Source organism: Alosa sapidissima, chromosome 2 (assembly GCF_018492685.1).
Source record: "Alosa sapidissima isolate fAloSap1 chromosome 2, fAloSap1.pri, whole genome shotgun sequence".
Taxonomy (NCBI): domain Eukaryota; kingdom Metazoa; phylum Chordata; class Actinopteri; order Clupeiformes; family Clupeidae; genus Alosa; species Alosa sapidissima.
In genome coordinates this window covers 6,434,003-6,451,946 of record NC_055958.1, presented here as the reverse complement: position 1 = coordinate 6,451,946, position 17,944 = coordinate 6,434,003, and the positions used below count along the sequence as shown (strand labels likewise).

At 48.5% G+C, this 17,944-nt stretch overlaps 1 protein-coding gene across 3 annotated transcripts in view; it reads left to right on the top strand.

Moving 5' to 3' along the window:
- znf385b (zinc finger protein 385B) overlaps positions 1-17,944 on the top strand; it is an 89,269-nt gene that overhangs the window by 10,467 nt on the left and 60,858 nt on the right. For 2 of the 3 annotated variants that reach the window (XM_042082338.1, XM_042082329.1), the window contains exon 2: positions 10,676-11,041. In XM_042082338.1, the coding sequence (XP_041938272.1) occupies positions 10,678-11,041 (364 nt within the window). In that variant the 5' untranslated portion in view covers positions 10,676-10,677. Of the gene's footprint in view, positions 1-10,126; positions 10,549-10,675; positions 11,042-17,944 lie in introns of those variants that run through there. The other variant, XM_042082320.1, reaches the window with a different exon arrangement.

Genomic DNA, 17,944 nt, shown 5'->3' with positions numbered 1-17,944 from the left:
AATACTATACATTATTAACTAAATACACTCTATATGAATTGAAAAAGATATGAAATAGAAACATATCACATAAGCCACCATTTTCAGTGTGTGTTTAGAGAGTAAAGCAGAATCTAGGATGGCCACTGTTGTGAATGATCCCACTACTATATTCAATATTACTGATGACGGTGGTGGGGGCCCCCAAATCAAATACATTTTTAAGAAAGTATCGAAGAAGTATCGAAATCGCAATTTTTGACTTGGTATCAGAATCGAACCCCCCCCTCCAATTGTGTGAATCCCCCCTATATGAATAACATAAGGGGGGAATTGTTTATTTTGCTGCATGATTCTGTAGCTCAACTGGAAGACTAAAGTATCCAAGATCATAGTTCAGGGGAGCTCAAGGGAGCACAGTTTACCGATCAAACACATGCCTCTGCAGTGCGAAGTAAGTCCTGCAAGCATGAACAGCATGCATACATGAAACAGATTTGAATGCTTGACTAGATTCCCTGAAAGTTTGAATGATTATTTAACTTTTTTTTTTGTTGACATATTGTTTGTCCTTCACTTCTAGTCTCGTCTAGACTACATTCTCAGTCATATTTGCATGTGTGCTTTGTTGATTTTAAAAAATCCTCCCCTTCGCATCACGTTGTGGAGCGTTATGAATTATTCATCTTTCCTCTCCTTTTACAGCGCCTAGTGTTTGTGGAAGTAGGCCAGGTTAATTAAGATGTCCCACGACAAGGTCATTCCAACCTTAACACACCTAGCCAAATAACAGCGTCCCCCCACCCGCTTGCTTCTCTAACAGGGCCCGTTCTTGGACAGCTCTACATCGCGTCACCACCCTCAGCCCAACCCACCCCCACTCCCTCTTCTAACACCACCCTCCTACTCTCCTCGCTGGCCCACGCTGTTACCATCTGAGACGTGTTCTGTTGCCTGCGCACGTCGCCTTGGAGCGACGCCCCAGTTCACTTCCACCCCCCGTCGTGGCGTGGAAATCTGTCCCCGTGTCAGCCGTGCGCTGTGCTATCGGTATGCATCGTGTCATGCCGCACCTAATGGAACACCTCCGCCACGACGATTCCTCCGGTTCGCCCGTCCTCTTCTCCTCTAGCCCGCCTCCGACTTGTTCCTCCCCCCCCCCTACTCACAGTGTGACGGGCAGCATTGCTCATGTGGCTGCCAGTGCTCCAACTTAGAAACTGAGAAAACCTCTGAGGGGACCACAGTCCTGTTACAGAGTGGATTGGAGGCTTTCCATTGTGCTGAGGGGTGAATGGAGATGTGTTTCTAGTGTGTGTAGGCTATGTGTGTGTGGTTTTAGCATTGTTGTTTCTTTGTAGTGCAGAGCAGACAGGCTGGACGTGTCTCAAGATGAGCTGTCAAGGCCAGTTCTTTCCTGGTTTCCCTGCGAGAGGCGCTCCATGCCGAGTCGAGCTCCCTCCAGTGCGTGTTTATCAGTAACAGTGTCACGTTCAACTCCCGTCTGAGAGAGCTGTGAGCTTTTGCCAGTGAGCGCTGTGACCTAGACCTCCTGGCATTCACTGGGCTTTGGTGACTCCAGAGCCCCTGCTGAGATGGAGGAACTGCATGAAGTGAGATGTTATTTGTTTATCTAGTCTCTTACTTTCTCTCCATGTCTTTCTCTATCTCCATCAACCACCCCCTCCACACACACACACATTCACACCAGGGTGCTTTGTCCATTTCTGTGTCTTCCATCGTTGCTAAACTCGGACTGTGGGGCACCTCTCTTTCCTCTTCCACGCCCCTCATTTGCCTTGCCGTGTGCTCTGACCTATATGTCTCCAGTCTGAAAAAGACATCATCAGCCTTCCCACCCGATCCCCAGCCCCCGAACACCTCAAAATAGCGCAGCTGTATTGATGTGTGTACACACTGGAGCGGATGCCTTTGTCCAAGGTGACTGTCAGCCTATGAAATGGAACTCATCGCACACATATATCATTACACGCTTTGTCAAGTCGCAACAGCAGTGCAAGGGCGTCAGTGCCCGCGGTGGGTCACAACAATGAAACGCTCAAAAGCCCAGCAGAGGGATGGACACACTTGGCCTGCCAAACACACACACACACACACACACACACACACACACACACAGTGAGCTCTGATGATCTAAAACAGCACAGGACACAGGCCCTCAGTTTCTTTGAAATGTGTGTTCACTGAATATACCGTACATGCCGGTCAGGTTTGCATTTTGTATACACTTCAGACTGAACTGAAGATGCTGGTGGTCAGAAGATGGCCCTTTTTAAGAAGGATGCTATTTATGTTGTTTGACTAATATCAGTCACCATGCTGATATACATCAGAGAGTCACATTCGTTATATAGCAAAGAGTTTTATTTAATGTCTAGAGACAGAATGTATTTTGCTTAATGCCATCTTCATCTTGATCTTCTGTGTAATGATGCTATACTACGGCAGTTTGGGTAATGGGATTATGTTCCATTTGCAGTATAGTAGATGTCTAGACTGGATATAAGGTCATTAAGATCACCTCTATTGGTATTAGCCTGGACACTCTATTAATAGCTGGGATATGTTAGCTTAGCTAATGTTGTCTCTCGCTAAAGTACAGTCAATCCCTCAAATGATTTTTGAATGTGTGAGTGTGCATTCAGGCATGCCAGGCCTCAAATGACATGACAGAGTGGGACAATACATGAGGTCAATATGATGGATATTATTCTTCAAGGCTGGGATTTTTTCAGCACTGAATCTCGCATCTCACAGCATTGATTTTCAACTGATGGGATATTGGAGGAATGCAGAGGAATTTAGGTCATGATCAACTGTATGTGTGAGAATGGTGTAAATGTTGTGCGAGTATATCATTGTGTTTGGGTTGTTCCTGTGCAGAGGAGTTGAGGTGTTTCCTCCTTAACTGCATGCATGGAGGGTTAAAACATTACCATCAGTCTCTTTACAGCCTCTCACTACAGAAAAAAACAGCAGAGACAAAGGGGGTTGTAATGGGGTTGATGTCAGGAGGCCTGGAAGTGCTGAGCGAGAAGCGCAGAGGACTCATAACTCCCTCATGGCCCCCAAGTGTGCTCCCAAATCCCCAGTGGAGCCTCGCTTCATTATCTGACAACCTTTGCTAGGCTAATGAAAAATGGCCCCATTTCATCAAAAAAAGATCATTTTCTAAACATTTTTTTTTCTTGGCTATCCCTTACTTTCAGGTCAGCAGCTGTGCTTGAAAGCAAATTAAGCTCAGGAGGGCTTTAGTTATCTGAATCCTCTGTGTGATGCATCAGTTATGTTCAGCACTTAACGGTCTCGTGGGGATTTGACTTGCAGCCTGCTTAAAAAAAAAGGAAAGGCATTTGCTTGGAGCGCAGTGACTGAAGTGAAACATTATGTTGACACTCTTAAAGCAAGTGTGTCATGGTTTCCTGTTGAGGGAGCTGGGATTAAAGACAGACACGCACACGCGCACACACACACACACACACACACACACACACAAATATATTACATTGCTTTTGCTGAATGTGCCAAGCTAAGCACAGGAAGGATCTACTTTACACAGAAATTATTCACAGTTTTTTTCTCAGCACCTTTGTGAGAGGGTCCAGCTTTGGGGCAGACTCTGGAAACATGTTAGGACAGACAAACAAATAGTACTCCTTTGAAGCTCAGCAGTTCTTGACCTCTCGTAGCCAGCAGCTTAGAAGGGGCTTGTCAGCAGGGGGAGTGTATTCTAAGCAACAAATCCTCTCTGCACAACACACTCTCTCAACATACTGTGCCATGTCATCCTGATCTCGAGTGATTCCTAAAAAAAACCTTGTTGTTTTGTTTTGTAAGCTGTGTGTGTGCGTGCGTGTGTGTCAGTGTGTTTGTGTATGTGTGTGTCTGTGTGTGCTTTAGTGGTAAGCTGATGGCATGGGTCACTAAGAGCGTCCACGTGCCGGTGGTTTTGAGCTCTAACTGAAGCATACATCTGGCAGCAGCTGTGTGGTCAGCGCAGGCCCTGGACAGACAGACAGTCAGACACACACACACACACACACACGCACAGCGTAGGAGTTGACCGAGGAGTAGATGCAGCCCTTATTTGGTGCAGTTTCACTGGATGCCTTTCAAAACCATATTGTGAAAACAAACCAAGAAATCATTGTTTTTCCTGAATACTACCCTTTCTTGGTAGTATCTGGCCATTTTTTGAAGAATTCATTATCTCTACATATAGACTGCTGTATATTTGCACCTTGTTTGTTTAGTAGACACGTCTACTATCGATCAGAATCCTGTTTATGCATTTGTAAGTTCGTTGGAGTGCAAATTAAGCTCTGTGTATTTATACTACTGCCCTGAAGTTCTTATACCATTTGGATTCAGAGGCAAACATATCAGTTCATTTCAACAATAGTAATGGTAATGTATTAGTCCATGGTGTAGTGGTTGCTTCTAGGATTAGAGAGAGCCTGCACAGGCTGCTACACACTCACTTTGTCTGTTCTCATGTCTGAACCCAGCGGTAGTTTATCTCCGTCTCCCGTTCTGAGCCTAATGACCTGAGCCACTTTCCCACACATGACCTGCATGCCAGGTGCGGTCCGTTACCGCTCTCTAAGCAGATTTTATCTGCCTGTTTGTCACCACACACACACACACAGACAGAGGTAATTTCTAGGACATTTCTCATGGCAAACCGGTGCAGTCGCAAGCAGAGCTTTTTTCAGGTCCCTCGTATTTTCAGCCGGTGTCAGACATTCCTGTAGGCACCAGTGAGGACACAGAGTCAAGGACGAGGACGAGGATCCAATGTCGTCAGAAGGTCAAGGGAAGGACAAGCCTGTGTGTGATTCCCGCAGCTCTGCAAATGGAACGCTGTGGGTTATTAATAGCGCCAGAACATCCCCATCCTCCGGTGTGTTGGCAGTGCCTAGCAAGCCTCGCTGGAGACGTCTGCCATCACATTAAACAAGTGAAACAACCCCCCCCCCCCCCTCCTCTCCACTCCACTCCCTCTCTCCCTCCTGGAGGTGGGTGGCAGGAGGTGTTAGAGGAGAAGGAGAAAAGAAGGGGGAAAAGGAGAGGAGAGGAGGAGGAGGGTCCGTTTCCCACCCAGACATTAACAAATCTCCCCGTCCCAGATGTTTCACATGTGAGAGAGCAACACAAATGACCCTCACTGGAGACTTGTGTTATAGGAGCAAGTGGAAAGCTGTCTGGCTGCAATGTCCTCAGTCTTTCCTTTAGCACTCTGAGAGAAACAGACAAGACAGATGGCAGAGAGAGGAAAGAGAGGGTGTATGCTGGTATGTGTTTATGTGTGTGTCTGGTTGTGTTATGTTATGGTTGTGTGTGTGTGTGCGTGCGTGCGTGTGTGTGAGAGATTTTATCAGTGTACTGCTTTGTCACTGCTTGCCTTTGAAAGGTGTTGTTGCCCCCTTATGTGAATGAGTCTGTTTCAACACAGGAGACATTTCAACGGCTCCCTCATCTGACACAATCCTCTAGCTCTAACTATGCTTTGATGGCTTAATGGCTGGGTACAGGCAATGTTCAATACACAAATGCAGTGGGTGATGATGGTTGGGTTGCATAGCCATAACTAAGAAGTGTCTGTCACACTAAGAACATCTTTCTACAGCTCTCTCATGTGAAGACCTCATCTCTCTCATGTGAAGACCTCATCTCTCTCATGTGAAGACCATGATGGGGGAAAGCCGTGGCCTGTCTAAGTGCATGTTATCAGTGTAGTGACAACACAATGTCTGGTCTTGGTTTGATAGATACATTTACACTATACTTATTCAACATCTGGTTGGATAGGTATAACCTTACACCATATTCATTCCATAGCAAAAAACCCCACAAAATTTGCTATGTGTTTTTCAAAAAAATCTGTTAGTCTAAAGAAGTGTGCACTGCATTGGAATTGCCACTAAATTCACCTAAATTCAATTGTGCCTTGGTGACCTCATTCTGTCGGTTTTTTTTGTCTTCCGATGAAGACGCTATGTTGACTCGCTTCAGGTTTTGTTCACCTGTCATTTCTGGGAGCGGTGGACTGTGAGCGGCTGATTAACATCCTGTTGCCTCACCTCTGATTCGATTCCCACCGCTGATTGCACTTTGCCATGCCTGGGTGAGCAGATCCCCTCTCTAAAAGCTGGGGGGAGGTAGAGGCGGAGGGGTCGCGTGTCAGGCGGGGAGAGGTTGATGGGTTGGGGGTCAGGGAGGGGGTGGGCTGGGAATAACATTCTTCCCTTGTTGAGAAAACGCTGAAGGACGCTCAGAGGGTCACATCCAGCCCCTCCGGTCACCGTTTTACATGATCAAAGACTGACACTTATCATATTCCGTTTGTGTTAAGCTGTTATCACCTGACCTTTGAGCAGCGCTGTGCAATTTGTGGGCAAATGAGTTCTATGGGGAGCTAGGCGTGAGGCTGGTTTATTAATGCCATGGGGGGGAAACAGGTGCTACACGGCTAGCATGCTGAAGACGAGGCGCGAGGAGGTAATGGCATGCGAATGAGTCGCTGGGTGATTAGCGCCCTGCGAGAGCCTGACAGTTTGGGAACACTGTCAGAGAGAATCAACGCTAAGACTGTCGGCTTAAAGATTCTGTGTGAACCAACTTTCACACACACCCACAAAAATGCAGAAAATCCATACCATTTCCCATGGAGATAATGATGCAGCCGGTCGCCGCGGTTGCGTACCTTAACTGTTCTCTGAGTCGGATAAGTATCTTGCTAGACTGTATGAAGGTAATGAAAATTTAGATGCGGTGAGCGGGAAGCCACTTCGTTCTGTCTTTGGCTCAGTGGGTTGAAGTGCTGCCCGAGGGGTTCGCCCATCCATTCGTGCCGGCGGACGCCCACTGCTTCGGGTCCCCTATGTCCATTATGATATGACAGGATGCTGGGCCTCCACTGCGCGGCGGCCCCCGTTGCGTGCGCTGCAGTGCTGAGAGCCTCTCATCATGAAGCTTGTCAGTGTGTTGTGCTGCGGAGAGTGGCGACCCTCAGGGAGGAATAGGAACAGCGGGATGGCTCTCTCTCCGCCTGACACAGTCAAGTAGGGTGGGGAACTGGAAGAGGGAACGCGATGTGGTGCTGTGCAGTGACTACTTTCACCGCACTCCAAAAAAAGCTGTTCCAAAAGAGAAGTGGGACTTTTTTGTTTGCTTAGTCATGTTGTTTTCAGAGTATGGTTGCCTCTGGTCTCATGGGGGCTCAGGTGATTCTGACTGGTGCTTCATGGCGTGTAGTCTGGGGCGAATTTGTAATATTTGTCTGGTCCCACTGCGCCACATTTCCTGAGAAAATGTGGTTTGAAAATTTTGCTGGCAAAGAGTTTATAGCCTAGGCTACTCTCCAAGCCTGCCCATCCCCCAAACACACACACACACACACACACACACACATAGATACACACACACACACCACACACAGAAATGTGGGGAAAAAATATGCTGCAGTTGCTTTTGTTTTGAATCAATTGATCTGTGGTTCATGGTCAGTCAACACAACCTCCTCAGACATGGAGTGAGGGTGCAGCGGGGTTGCTGGTTAATCGCAAACACACACACACACACCACACACACAGGAGACATTTCAGCAATAATGTTGGCCACTTTTAAAATGCTATGCTGTGAAGAAAAAAGGACAGCACCCTCCTCCTATTGTGCTGCACCCGTATGGGAGTCCAATTATGTCAGACATGTTCTCTACAAGGTGCTGAAAGCATTCCAGGGTTTTTCCCAATGCTTCACACCAGCTCTGTCAAATTGGCTACAAGTCGATATCAACCTCACTTGGCTCGTTCAGTCTTATCCCACAGATTCTCAGATTTGGAGACTGAACTGAAATCACTGTGTCTGTTTGGAACAGTGTTGCCTATAGACAAGTTGATGTTCGGCTCGGTGCAGCGCAGCGCGGTGGGCTGCCATTTACGAGAAAATCCTTTCACAGAAACATGCGCAGGCCTGTTGATGTAATGTACCTGATTAGCGGACATGCTCATGCATTATGTATTATATAAAAGTTGATCCGTGTTCACTCAGGGCACCAGTGCTGGCAGGAAAAAAAACACATCATGCATTATACATAACATTCGTAGGGTGCCTCTCACTGAGCAGGTCAACTATGAATGAAGAGGGCCCCATCAAGAGCAACCATGAAGAGGTCCTTCCTCTTTGGCACTGACTGTGTCTCCTCTAGAGCGCCGCTCGAGCATGACAAGATCATGGCTAAATTGTCTCAGAGCTTAGAAATCCTTTAATCTCTGACTTCCCCTTCATCTAGACTGATTGAAGTGGATTTGCCAAAGTGAAATCAATCGGAGGATCGTCCGGGTTCTTGCTGGCATTCACCTGCTCAGCATATTTCTTGGAAAGGAAGGAGTGGTGTGTCTGTACCGCCTCGGGCCCCTACTGTACTGGAGTTTGTGTGTAGTAGTAGCCGCTAACCCCAATTATGCTATCTCTAAAGAGGTTGAGAGAATATTAAGGCATCCCACGGCATCAAAGCACCAAGGGAAGCCTGGAAACCTTGGCCTATATTTTGCTCTCTCGCAGTCAAAAGGGGAAGTTTAACATATAAAAGGGAGCTGTACTAATAACCCTTTCACTGCATACAAGTTTGATGATGCTTTTTAACACTTAATGTCACTTCAGATGGAGCTAAGTTGTGCTTTATTGTGGAGGGCATCTGTGTGTGTATATGTGTCTGTGTGGATGGGGAGGATGATCAAGGGCTGAATACCATGGTGGCCTCTCTGAACATCTAAGTGTGTGAGTGAGTAAATGAGTGTGTGTGTGTGTTGCAATAGCCCAATAGCTGCTTGGCTTCTGGAAGTGTTAGATGTAAGATGCCTCTGATGAGGCGTGTGTGTCTGTCTGTCTGTCTGTGAGTGTGTGTGTGTGTGTGTGTGTGTGTGTGTGTGTGTGTCTGTGTTTATTCATGAGGTCACTTGCTGCATCACAGCAGGCCGGCAGCAGTCGCTCCTCTCTATTATTGAACGGCGCTGGAGAGCCAGCCCAACATGTCTGCATCCCCAGCCAGCGAATACAGGTCAGCAAGCGCTCGCTCTGCAGCAGGACTTCAGAGTGTGGCCTCCTTTCCAAAGCACCAAACTAGGCCAAACCAGGAACTTTAGCACCCAAAGTAAAGAAGAGTGAAGAGAGGAGATCTCTCTTTCTCTTCATTTTTATGCCTACGTGCAAAAGGGGTTGCTGAGGCAGCCGTGGTGTTTGTGGTGGCGTCGCTGGGGACTAAATAGAGGCTGGATGGCCGGAGAGCCCCCCGGGAAGTAAGTTTTGTGGAAGTTTATCTGCAGGGAGACGTGGGATTAGGGTCTGCAGCTGCCCGGGGAGATTATGGCCTGTGTCAGAGGGATTACTGTCCAGAGAGGGACACACATGGCCACCGAGCCCTCTGCCTTTACGTTCACACGCACGCAAACGCACGCAAACACACGCAAACACACACGCACACACGTTATGTTGAGATGGTGAGGGAGAAGGCAGCCATTGCTGGTGTGGCAGCTTAATGGATATCACATCCATGTGAAGAGAGCTCTCTTCCTCCAGGAGTCCGCTGACTCATCTGCTATATTTTCACTCCGTCGCCGATATTGCTGCCTCCGCGGCACCCGGCCGGCTTCCGTTGGTCTTTCGCGCTCATCCCCAGACGTGCCGGGGGTCGAGACGGCCCACAGATTTGCAGCGCTAAGCAAAAAGAAAAAGAGAGAGAGGAAGAAAAAGAAACCGAAGATGATATTAAAAGACAGAGCACATTGAGTTTTCCCAGTTCCCAGAGGCCGGTTTCCTGTTCCTCAGCTAAAACCATCCATTATGTCCAGGCGCCCCGGTGAACTGAGGCGGCATGATTTGTTGGGAATTAATCACCCTGGAGCCCCCTGGCGTGGTAGGGATGCGGGCAGGCGCCATCTCGCGCCATCGTGCGCCAGGCGGCGGGAAGCCTCTGTGTGTGAGAGGCAAGCGGTGGCACGCAGCTCTACCATGGGAGGTAGTGGCAATGCAATTGAGCTGCACCCGCGCCTGTGTGCGTATATTTGTGTGTGTGAGTGTGTCGGAGGGTGGGGGTGTGAGTGAGTGTGTGTGGCACATTGGGCGGATTGCGTAATGCTCATGGGTCGCCAGCATGTGCGCTGGGCTCTTCATGAGGGCAACAGATGGGCACAGGAGGTCAGTCAGCAGTCACTCTCTCTCTCGCTCTCCATCTTTCTCGCTCTCTCTCCATCTCTCTCTCTCCATCTCTCTCTCTGCCCTCCTTTCTTTCCACGGCTCCACAAGTTGGAGGGGCAGCTGCCCAAAGACACCATGCCACGCCACGGCACTCCGCGCTACGCCACGTAGGGGTGGAGCTCTTCTCACCCGTTCGGAGGGGCAGAGAGCAAGCACCTGCTCAGTCCATGCCGCGTCGTGCTCTTCCTGAGTCCACTCGCTCAAATCTCCCCTGACATGACAGGAATTCAGTGAGACGGTTAGCATTAATCGGTCTGTTGAGGACAAAAAGGATAATGTTGCATCAGGACTGTGAGTATTTTGAAAGTGCTCGCAGGGCCGGACTTGTTTTGATTTGATTGTAGTATTTGTAGTGTGGTTAACCTTTGTTGGATTGTCTCTTTTTTTTTTTTTTTTTTGTTCCTTTCTGATCGGGCAGGTATGAAGACACCCCTGAGCCCAACGCAGTTCTTTGAGAATGGTCGCCTGTGCTTCCCCTATGGGGCCTGTGTGGAGGTGAAAGAGGTGCGGCCGGTCGACGGCCAGGCCGACATGCAGCAGCTGCAGCAGCAGCAGGAGAAGAAGAAGCTGCTGTTTTCGCTGTGCGAGGTGTGCAACATCCAGCTCAACTCGGCCGCCCAGGCCCAGGTCCACTACAACGGCAAGTCGCACCTGAAGCGCGTCAAGCAGCTGAACAACGGCGAGATGCCGCCGGCGGTCAGCTCCGCGGCACCAGCCCTGTCCACCACACTCACGCTCAGCAGCAGCAACATCAGCGGCAGTGTTGGCACCATTGGAAGCACAGGTAAGACCACTCCAGAGTCCAGCTACCTCTCCCTCTCCCTCTCTCTCCCTCTCTCTCCCTCTTTCTCTCTCTCACATACACATACACATACACACACACACACACCACACAGACAGACACACCATACTCACTGAGGGATAACCTCACACATACACACTTACACATAAAGACACACACCCAGACACAAATGTATGTATACTGTCTTGCTCACATACGCTCACAGTTATATGCATAGCCTACTATACTGTGTTACTATATTAGACATACATTCATTCAGGCACACACATAGATACATCCATTCTGTCTGTCTCAGACACAGGCTCACACACACACACGCACACACACACTCTTTATCCCTTCTCTTATAAACACACACACACATATACACACACACACACACACACACACACATACACATACACATACACACACACACACACACACGAACACGCACACACATGCACACACTCTTTATCCCTTCTCTCATAAACGCACGCACGCACGCACGCACGTACGTACGTACGTACGTGATGACGTGCTGCATCCCCTGTAGGCAGAACCAGGAGTGATGGTAATGAGGGATGAGTTAGCATTTGACTCAGAAACACAGCTTGTCATTCCTCTTAGCACTTCTGTGCTTTTTTTACTGCTCGGTTTAACAGACTTTGCTTTAAGGTCCTGTGTGGTTATTTGTGGGAAACAAGCTGAATGCAAGATAAACCACATCCGCACACAACAGCAAAAAGAGGAAACTGTCAATTATTAATGTGCATTTGCCCTGGGATCTAAAAGGAAAGTTTAGATAGGTTAAGATAGGCGGAAGATGATAAGTGCATATTTAGAGACTCTTTGTCTCAGGAATCTCAAGTTAAGACGTGAGTGTGGAGAAAAGCTAAGTACAATGGACTAAGCCATATAGTACATAGCAGTTGTCTGTGGGATGGAAGATTCACAAAATAAACCAGACGGCTCCATATTGAGCCTCCAATAACCAGACGGCTCCCTTGAAAAGGGTCTTTTATTTATGTGCATTTGCCTTCGGTTTGTGGTGTAAAATTAAAATGGAAAGTTAAATGTGGAATACAAAATTAGTATGTGTAGGGACGGTTTGGTCCTTGAAACCTCTCCCGTATGTGAACAGGGAAGTCTCCATGTCCTTGTGGGATTTTGTTTTGGAAACGGCCACCCCTATCTGCTCCTGAATCTGTTTTGGTATGACTTGCTGGAGGAGCAGAAACCCCCCCCATCTGATTAACCTGCTTATTCATCCAATGAAGGGGCACCTCGGTGCAGTGCGGAGTTGTCCACTTGTTTTTACCACAGTCTCCATGGAAATTTTGCGTTTACCCGACGATGAAGCGGCAAAGGAACAGCAAAGCACTCTGCAGGCCAATGGTCGAGAAGTCGCATTGTGCCAAAGTGGTGTCAAAGACTCTGCACAGTTACTAAACTCTCATTACTCACATGGAAAAGTAGTGTGCAGGCGCGAGACACTAGGCAGACTCCTGGCCCTGTCCCCCACCCCCAGAACCCCACCCTTCTCCAAACCCCTACCCCTACTCTCCTGGGCTCAGAGGAATAACTGAAGAATAGCTGCTGTTTGTAACAGAGGAATAATGTGCTGCTGTTTGTTTATAGCTCCGTCTTGGTGCCAAAAAAACAAAATGGAAATTTTGATCTCGTGCTTGAAGTTCAGCAGGACAAAATGACATGCCCTCCGTAGCAGGCTGTCTTCACTGAACAGAATTAGGAGCGTTGATGCGCCCTGCAGTGCTGTTGCTTGTATTTTGGTTTGTGTGTACATGCGTGTTGTTGGGTTAGATAATTTGCCGTGTAAAGTGAATGGACGTGACCTTTTCTCCCCCCTGAAAAACAATCTAGCCGCCCTTGTGACTGCGCAGCGGTAGCAGCAGTCCATCTCCTAGGGCAGCAGCGGCTTATCTCGACTTCCGCTGGGGAGCAGGAGGGGAGAAGGCAGGGGGGCTCGGGGTGGGAGGGTGTAAGGGTCGGTCTTCAGCATGGTCCCAACAGCTGCTGCTCCTGCTCAGACCTCCAGGGGTTTACGTTTGTGTGTGTGTGTGTGTGTGTGTGTGTGTGTGTGTGTGTGTGTGTGTGTCTCTTAATAATAAGCTTTATTTGTGTAGCACAGAATTCATCTCAAAGTGCTTTACATTTGGAGCACTTAACACAATAATAGAGAAAAATAAAAAAAAGAAGAAGAAAATAATAATAATAATACAAACAAACATATCAATAAATATGATTGTGTGTGTGTACACTTGTATGTGTGGGGGGTAAGGTCAGACCTCGCGTGGCCTTGTCCTGCATTAGCGCTGTCCCGGTCCAGCAGCAGCAGCAGCCCTCGCTGGTGTGACGCCCCGGCCTCTGTAAACAGCAATTAGAGGAGCAGAGCTCGGGGCGGCCAGTCGTAGCAGCGCAGCTCATGCGCAAAAAGCCTTTCATGCTACAGCTATCATTTAATACACTGCAGACCAGTCACACTGTTTCACGCTATTGTGGCAAGAGGTTAGTGGGCTGAAGGACGTCTGTGTGTGTGTGTGTGTGTGTGTGTGTATGTATGTTTGTATGTATGTCTGTATGTCCGTGTGTGTTTTCTTTGTGTGTGTTTGCGTCCAAATGGGGTGGGGGGGGGGGGGTATTATTCAGACCACCAACCATAGAATTGAAGGTCAGTCAGAGTGAGTTAATGAAGTGTACAGGGATAGAGCATATACATTAGCTGCAGCATGAGAGCCTCTCAACACTGATACAAAATGGCCCTCTGGGCAGAGCTGTAGCGTAGCAGCACAGCACTGATGCAGCAGGATACTTCACTTCCTGTGAATAGTGAATAGTCCTTTATTCTGATACTTGGTGTGCCCTTAGGGATGACACCACATCAGGCAGACTTAGGGCACAGGGGGTGGGGGATGGGGATGGATGGGAATGGTGATGGGTGGATGTGTGTGTGTGTGTGTGTGTGTGTGTGTGTGTGTGTGAGTGAGAGTGTGTGTGTGTGTGTGTTTGCGATTAACCAGCAACCCCACTGCACCCTCATTTCAGGTGTGCGTGTCTCGCGGCTGCAGCCCCCGGTGTCCGTTTCACTTAAATTTTCAACAGGCTTGCTTGCCTTTCTTTGCTGTAGTCTGAGCTGGACATATGTAATTACAGCTGACTCGGAAGGTGTTTAGTCAGGAAGGAGAGAGGGCAACGTCGACTCTGCGCTGTTGTGCTCGGTTAACTTGGTAGGGGGTCGTTTTGATTCTGCAGCCAAGGCCTCTAACCCCCTCCCCCACTCAGTCTGTATAGGATACATACATTTCCTTCATAACTCCCTCGTTAGTTTTGAACATATGTGAATTGTCTGATGTTTGCCACACTAAATTGTACAGTGCTGTTATTTTTGTTGGCTGTCTTTAAGCCACTAGATGGCAGTATTATCATCTTCAAGAGGAAGAATTCTCCCCAGCCCAAAAACTAAAACCTACTCAGGTTCCCTTTCTGGTGAGATCTGAGGTGTTTTTTTCCCCCCCTTCTTGATGTGTATTTATAACAGCTGATGTGATGGCACATAATGTGTGCTGATGTATTGGAAGGTGAATGAGTCAATAATCCCAACGTCTCTTTCTCTGACTCACCGGAGGGCTTAATTAAGTGATGTTATTTATAGCTGAGAAGAAGCTTCTGAGATGCACTGGCAGTGTAAACCCATAGAGATTGTGGAAGCATTCTCTCTCTCTCTCTCTCTCTCTCTCTCTCATATTCTCTCTCTCTCTCTTCTCACACCTGATTTTGGACTGGAAACAAAATCCCTTCTTTTTGCCAGAGAGAAGCTCTACTTTAATTATTCAGCTTGTTTATTTGATCCATCACTCGCGAGTCATCTGCTCAAATTCCCCGGGTGATTTCAAAGGTGTTCTTTGAGTGTCTGCGCCGAGCGCAGAAGTATCTCTGTCGGTTTAGTCTTGATGACTGTAAATGGTGGTGAAATCTCTGGAGTGAAATCTTGATGGCGCCTGTTTAAAGTTTCAGTTGATTAGAAGCCGGAGAGGCTCTCGCCAGTGAGGTGGTGCCTTCTAAGTGCCAGCTAATTCATGTGTAGCCACATTATCCTGAATATTTTACTGACTGCCGACTGCTCCCTCTCTCTCTTTCTCTTTCTCTCTCTCTCTCTCTCTCTCTCTGTCTCTGTCTCTCTCTCTCTCTCTCTCTCTCTCTCTCTCTCTCTCTCTCTCTCTCTCCTTCTCTCTAAGCCCTCAGGTTGGGAAAAGAAAACCCTGCACTCTGAACACACACATTTTATTCTCACTCTCCTATTCTTTTATAGACACAAACTCTCCCGTCTGAGCAACAGAGAAATTATGCAAATGCCACACATCCCATTTCCGTCTGTGCTCAACGCCGCACAGGTGATTTGCCGTTCAAAGCGCCCGTCAAAAGTGCTCGTCATCAGCCAGGCGCCAGGAGTGGGGGGTTGAGGGTAGGGACTTAGGGAGCGTGGAGGGGTTTGGTGTGTGTGTGTGTGTGTGTGTGCCACCCCAGTGTGCATTCCCTCATGCCCTGCCTTTTTGCCCGTCTGAAGGCCTCTGTTGGAGATAATGGGATTACCTCACGGTATGGGTTCACGAGAGAGAGGCTGTCTGTCTGTGACACACACACACACACACACACACACACACACACACAGAAGGGTGTGGGGCGAGTTTGGCACGAGCAGCGGTCCTCTGGGGACGCGTTGGGGGAACGGTCCCCTCTGTTCGTGCGGGCAGTGAGAGTGGTGCTGTGCCCCTCTGTCGTGTCCTGTTTGTTTTTATTTACCAACCTCCATATCTTCATTTGCCTCAGCCCAATGACATTCTACATTGTACAGAATGGGGGCACAATAAGCCATGCATGGATAATTTCATATGGGCTTTTTTTTTTTTTTGTCGGTGAATGTTCCCTGTGTACTCTGTGTACTCTGTAGGTTCAGTGGCTGAATAATAGTTCCTGTGGTTTCACTTTGATGTTGAAAAATGAATTTGGTGTTGTGTGTGTGTGTGTGTAAGAAAGAGAAAGATGTATGTGTATGTGAATGCATATACATTAACAAAAAGAAAAGAAGTGATAAGCATGTGTCTGTCTGGTGTAGTTCAAGGACTCTCTGTGGTGCTCCATTACAGCGTATTGCACACAGTTGATATGGTGAGAGAGCGACTACAAAGCCCCACATCTACACACGCACTGCCTCAGCACGCAACAGAGACAGGGGGAAAAGCAACATTTTGTTTATCCTCTAATACCTTGGCAGCACAGTCACACTCTCACTCTCTTTCCCTCCCCCCTCCCTCTCGCTGTCTGTCTCTCTTTCTCTTTCTCTCTCTCTCTCTCTCTGTCAATCCCTCCCTCCCTTCTTTTCTTTCTCCCCCTTGCTCCGTCTGTCTCTCTCATCCTCTTTTTCTCCCTCTCTCTCACCTTCTCTCTTTCTCTCTCCCCCCTTCTCTCTCTCTCTCTCTCTCTCTCTCTCTCTCTCTCTCTCTCTCTCTCTCTCTCTCTCGCGCTCTCATTAAGCAGCTTAAGGTTGGCAGGAGCTGACTTCACTTTCACTGGCACGGGCTCCAGTCGTCTCTCTGTGCTCACTGCCTAACTCTCTATGGCAGGCCCGACTTGACCTGCCCCAACACTGGGCCCGCTGCCTCCTGCCAGAACCTCTGCCTCACAACCATCCACCCATCAAACTGTCCACCCATACATATATCAGCGGGCTCGCCTATGCCAGCCAGGCAGCCATTTGTCCAGCCTTCTGAGGACCTGCACGACAGTCAGGGAGACATTAAACAGCCCAAAGCCTGGGTGTGCTCTCTTTTTTAAAGACCTAAATGGAGAAGTGATGGCTGGAGGAAAGCCGAGCTAAGCTGAGAGGTAATGTGATGAGAGAGGGAGGGAGGGAGGTCATGTTCCATTATAAATTCAGTTTACCTTGGCATTGTATGTGCATTTGTAATTAAGACCTCCCTCGGCCATCTTGATTGCATTCGCTCAGGCTGAGCGCTTCGCTGACTGGCGTGTGATAGGTCGACATGAGGAGCGGAACACGTCAGTCTGGCGCGTTTGTGTGTGTGTTGGGGGGGGGGGGGGTTCTGCTGGAGCACCTCATTATCTGGTGGCGTAGCAAGAGAAAAGGACGCAAAGCCACTCGAGGCGCGTGACATTTCATTATCGGAAGGTGTCGGCTCTTAACAGCGCCTGGGCCTGTGTTCATCCTTGGCCCTGGCGTGAGTAATCACCTCATGCCTACCGACTCGGACATATTTTCCTTTCACGAAGCCTGTTGCTTGGGGGACAAGCATTCAGCTGCGGACCCATCCAGTCCCTCGTCTCTCTGTTTTTGTGTGCCTCGTTAGCATTCGGGCCAGAGCGACGCTAATCTTAAGACTGCATTGAATTTCCACTCGTCCTTTTTTTTAAGTTTATTTCAGTTCAATCTTTCCACTGCGATTTTTTTTTTTTTTTTTTTTGCTGGTGCAAGATGCTGCGAGTGTGGAAAAGCACCAAACTCTCTCATCAGCTCAAGTGCGCCGCATGTTCAGTCATGGGAGTCTTAAATATCCCCGCGCCTCTGTAAACAAGCAGCCCCTAAAGGACGAGCAGGTGTCACCACACCTTCAAAATGATGACTGGATGAAACGGTGATATCCGAGGGTTGACATTACCCCACGGCTCGAGCGCACTGCAGCATGACCCCCTCCCCCCACCCCTGCGCTCGCCCTCCCGGGTAAACTATTCGGTTACGCCGTGGCGAATATGCTGTTTGGCAGCTAATGGCTGCTTTCAGTGGCCCCCGCACTGGCGGAAGCTTATTGGATGACTTATGCACTCGCATCGCCCTAATCCACAGCCCCCATTTACCCATGAGTGTCAGCT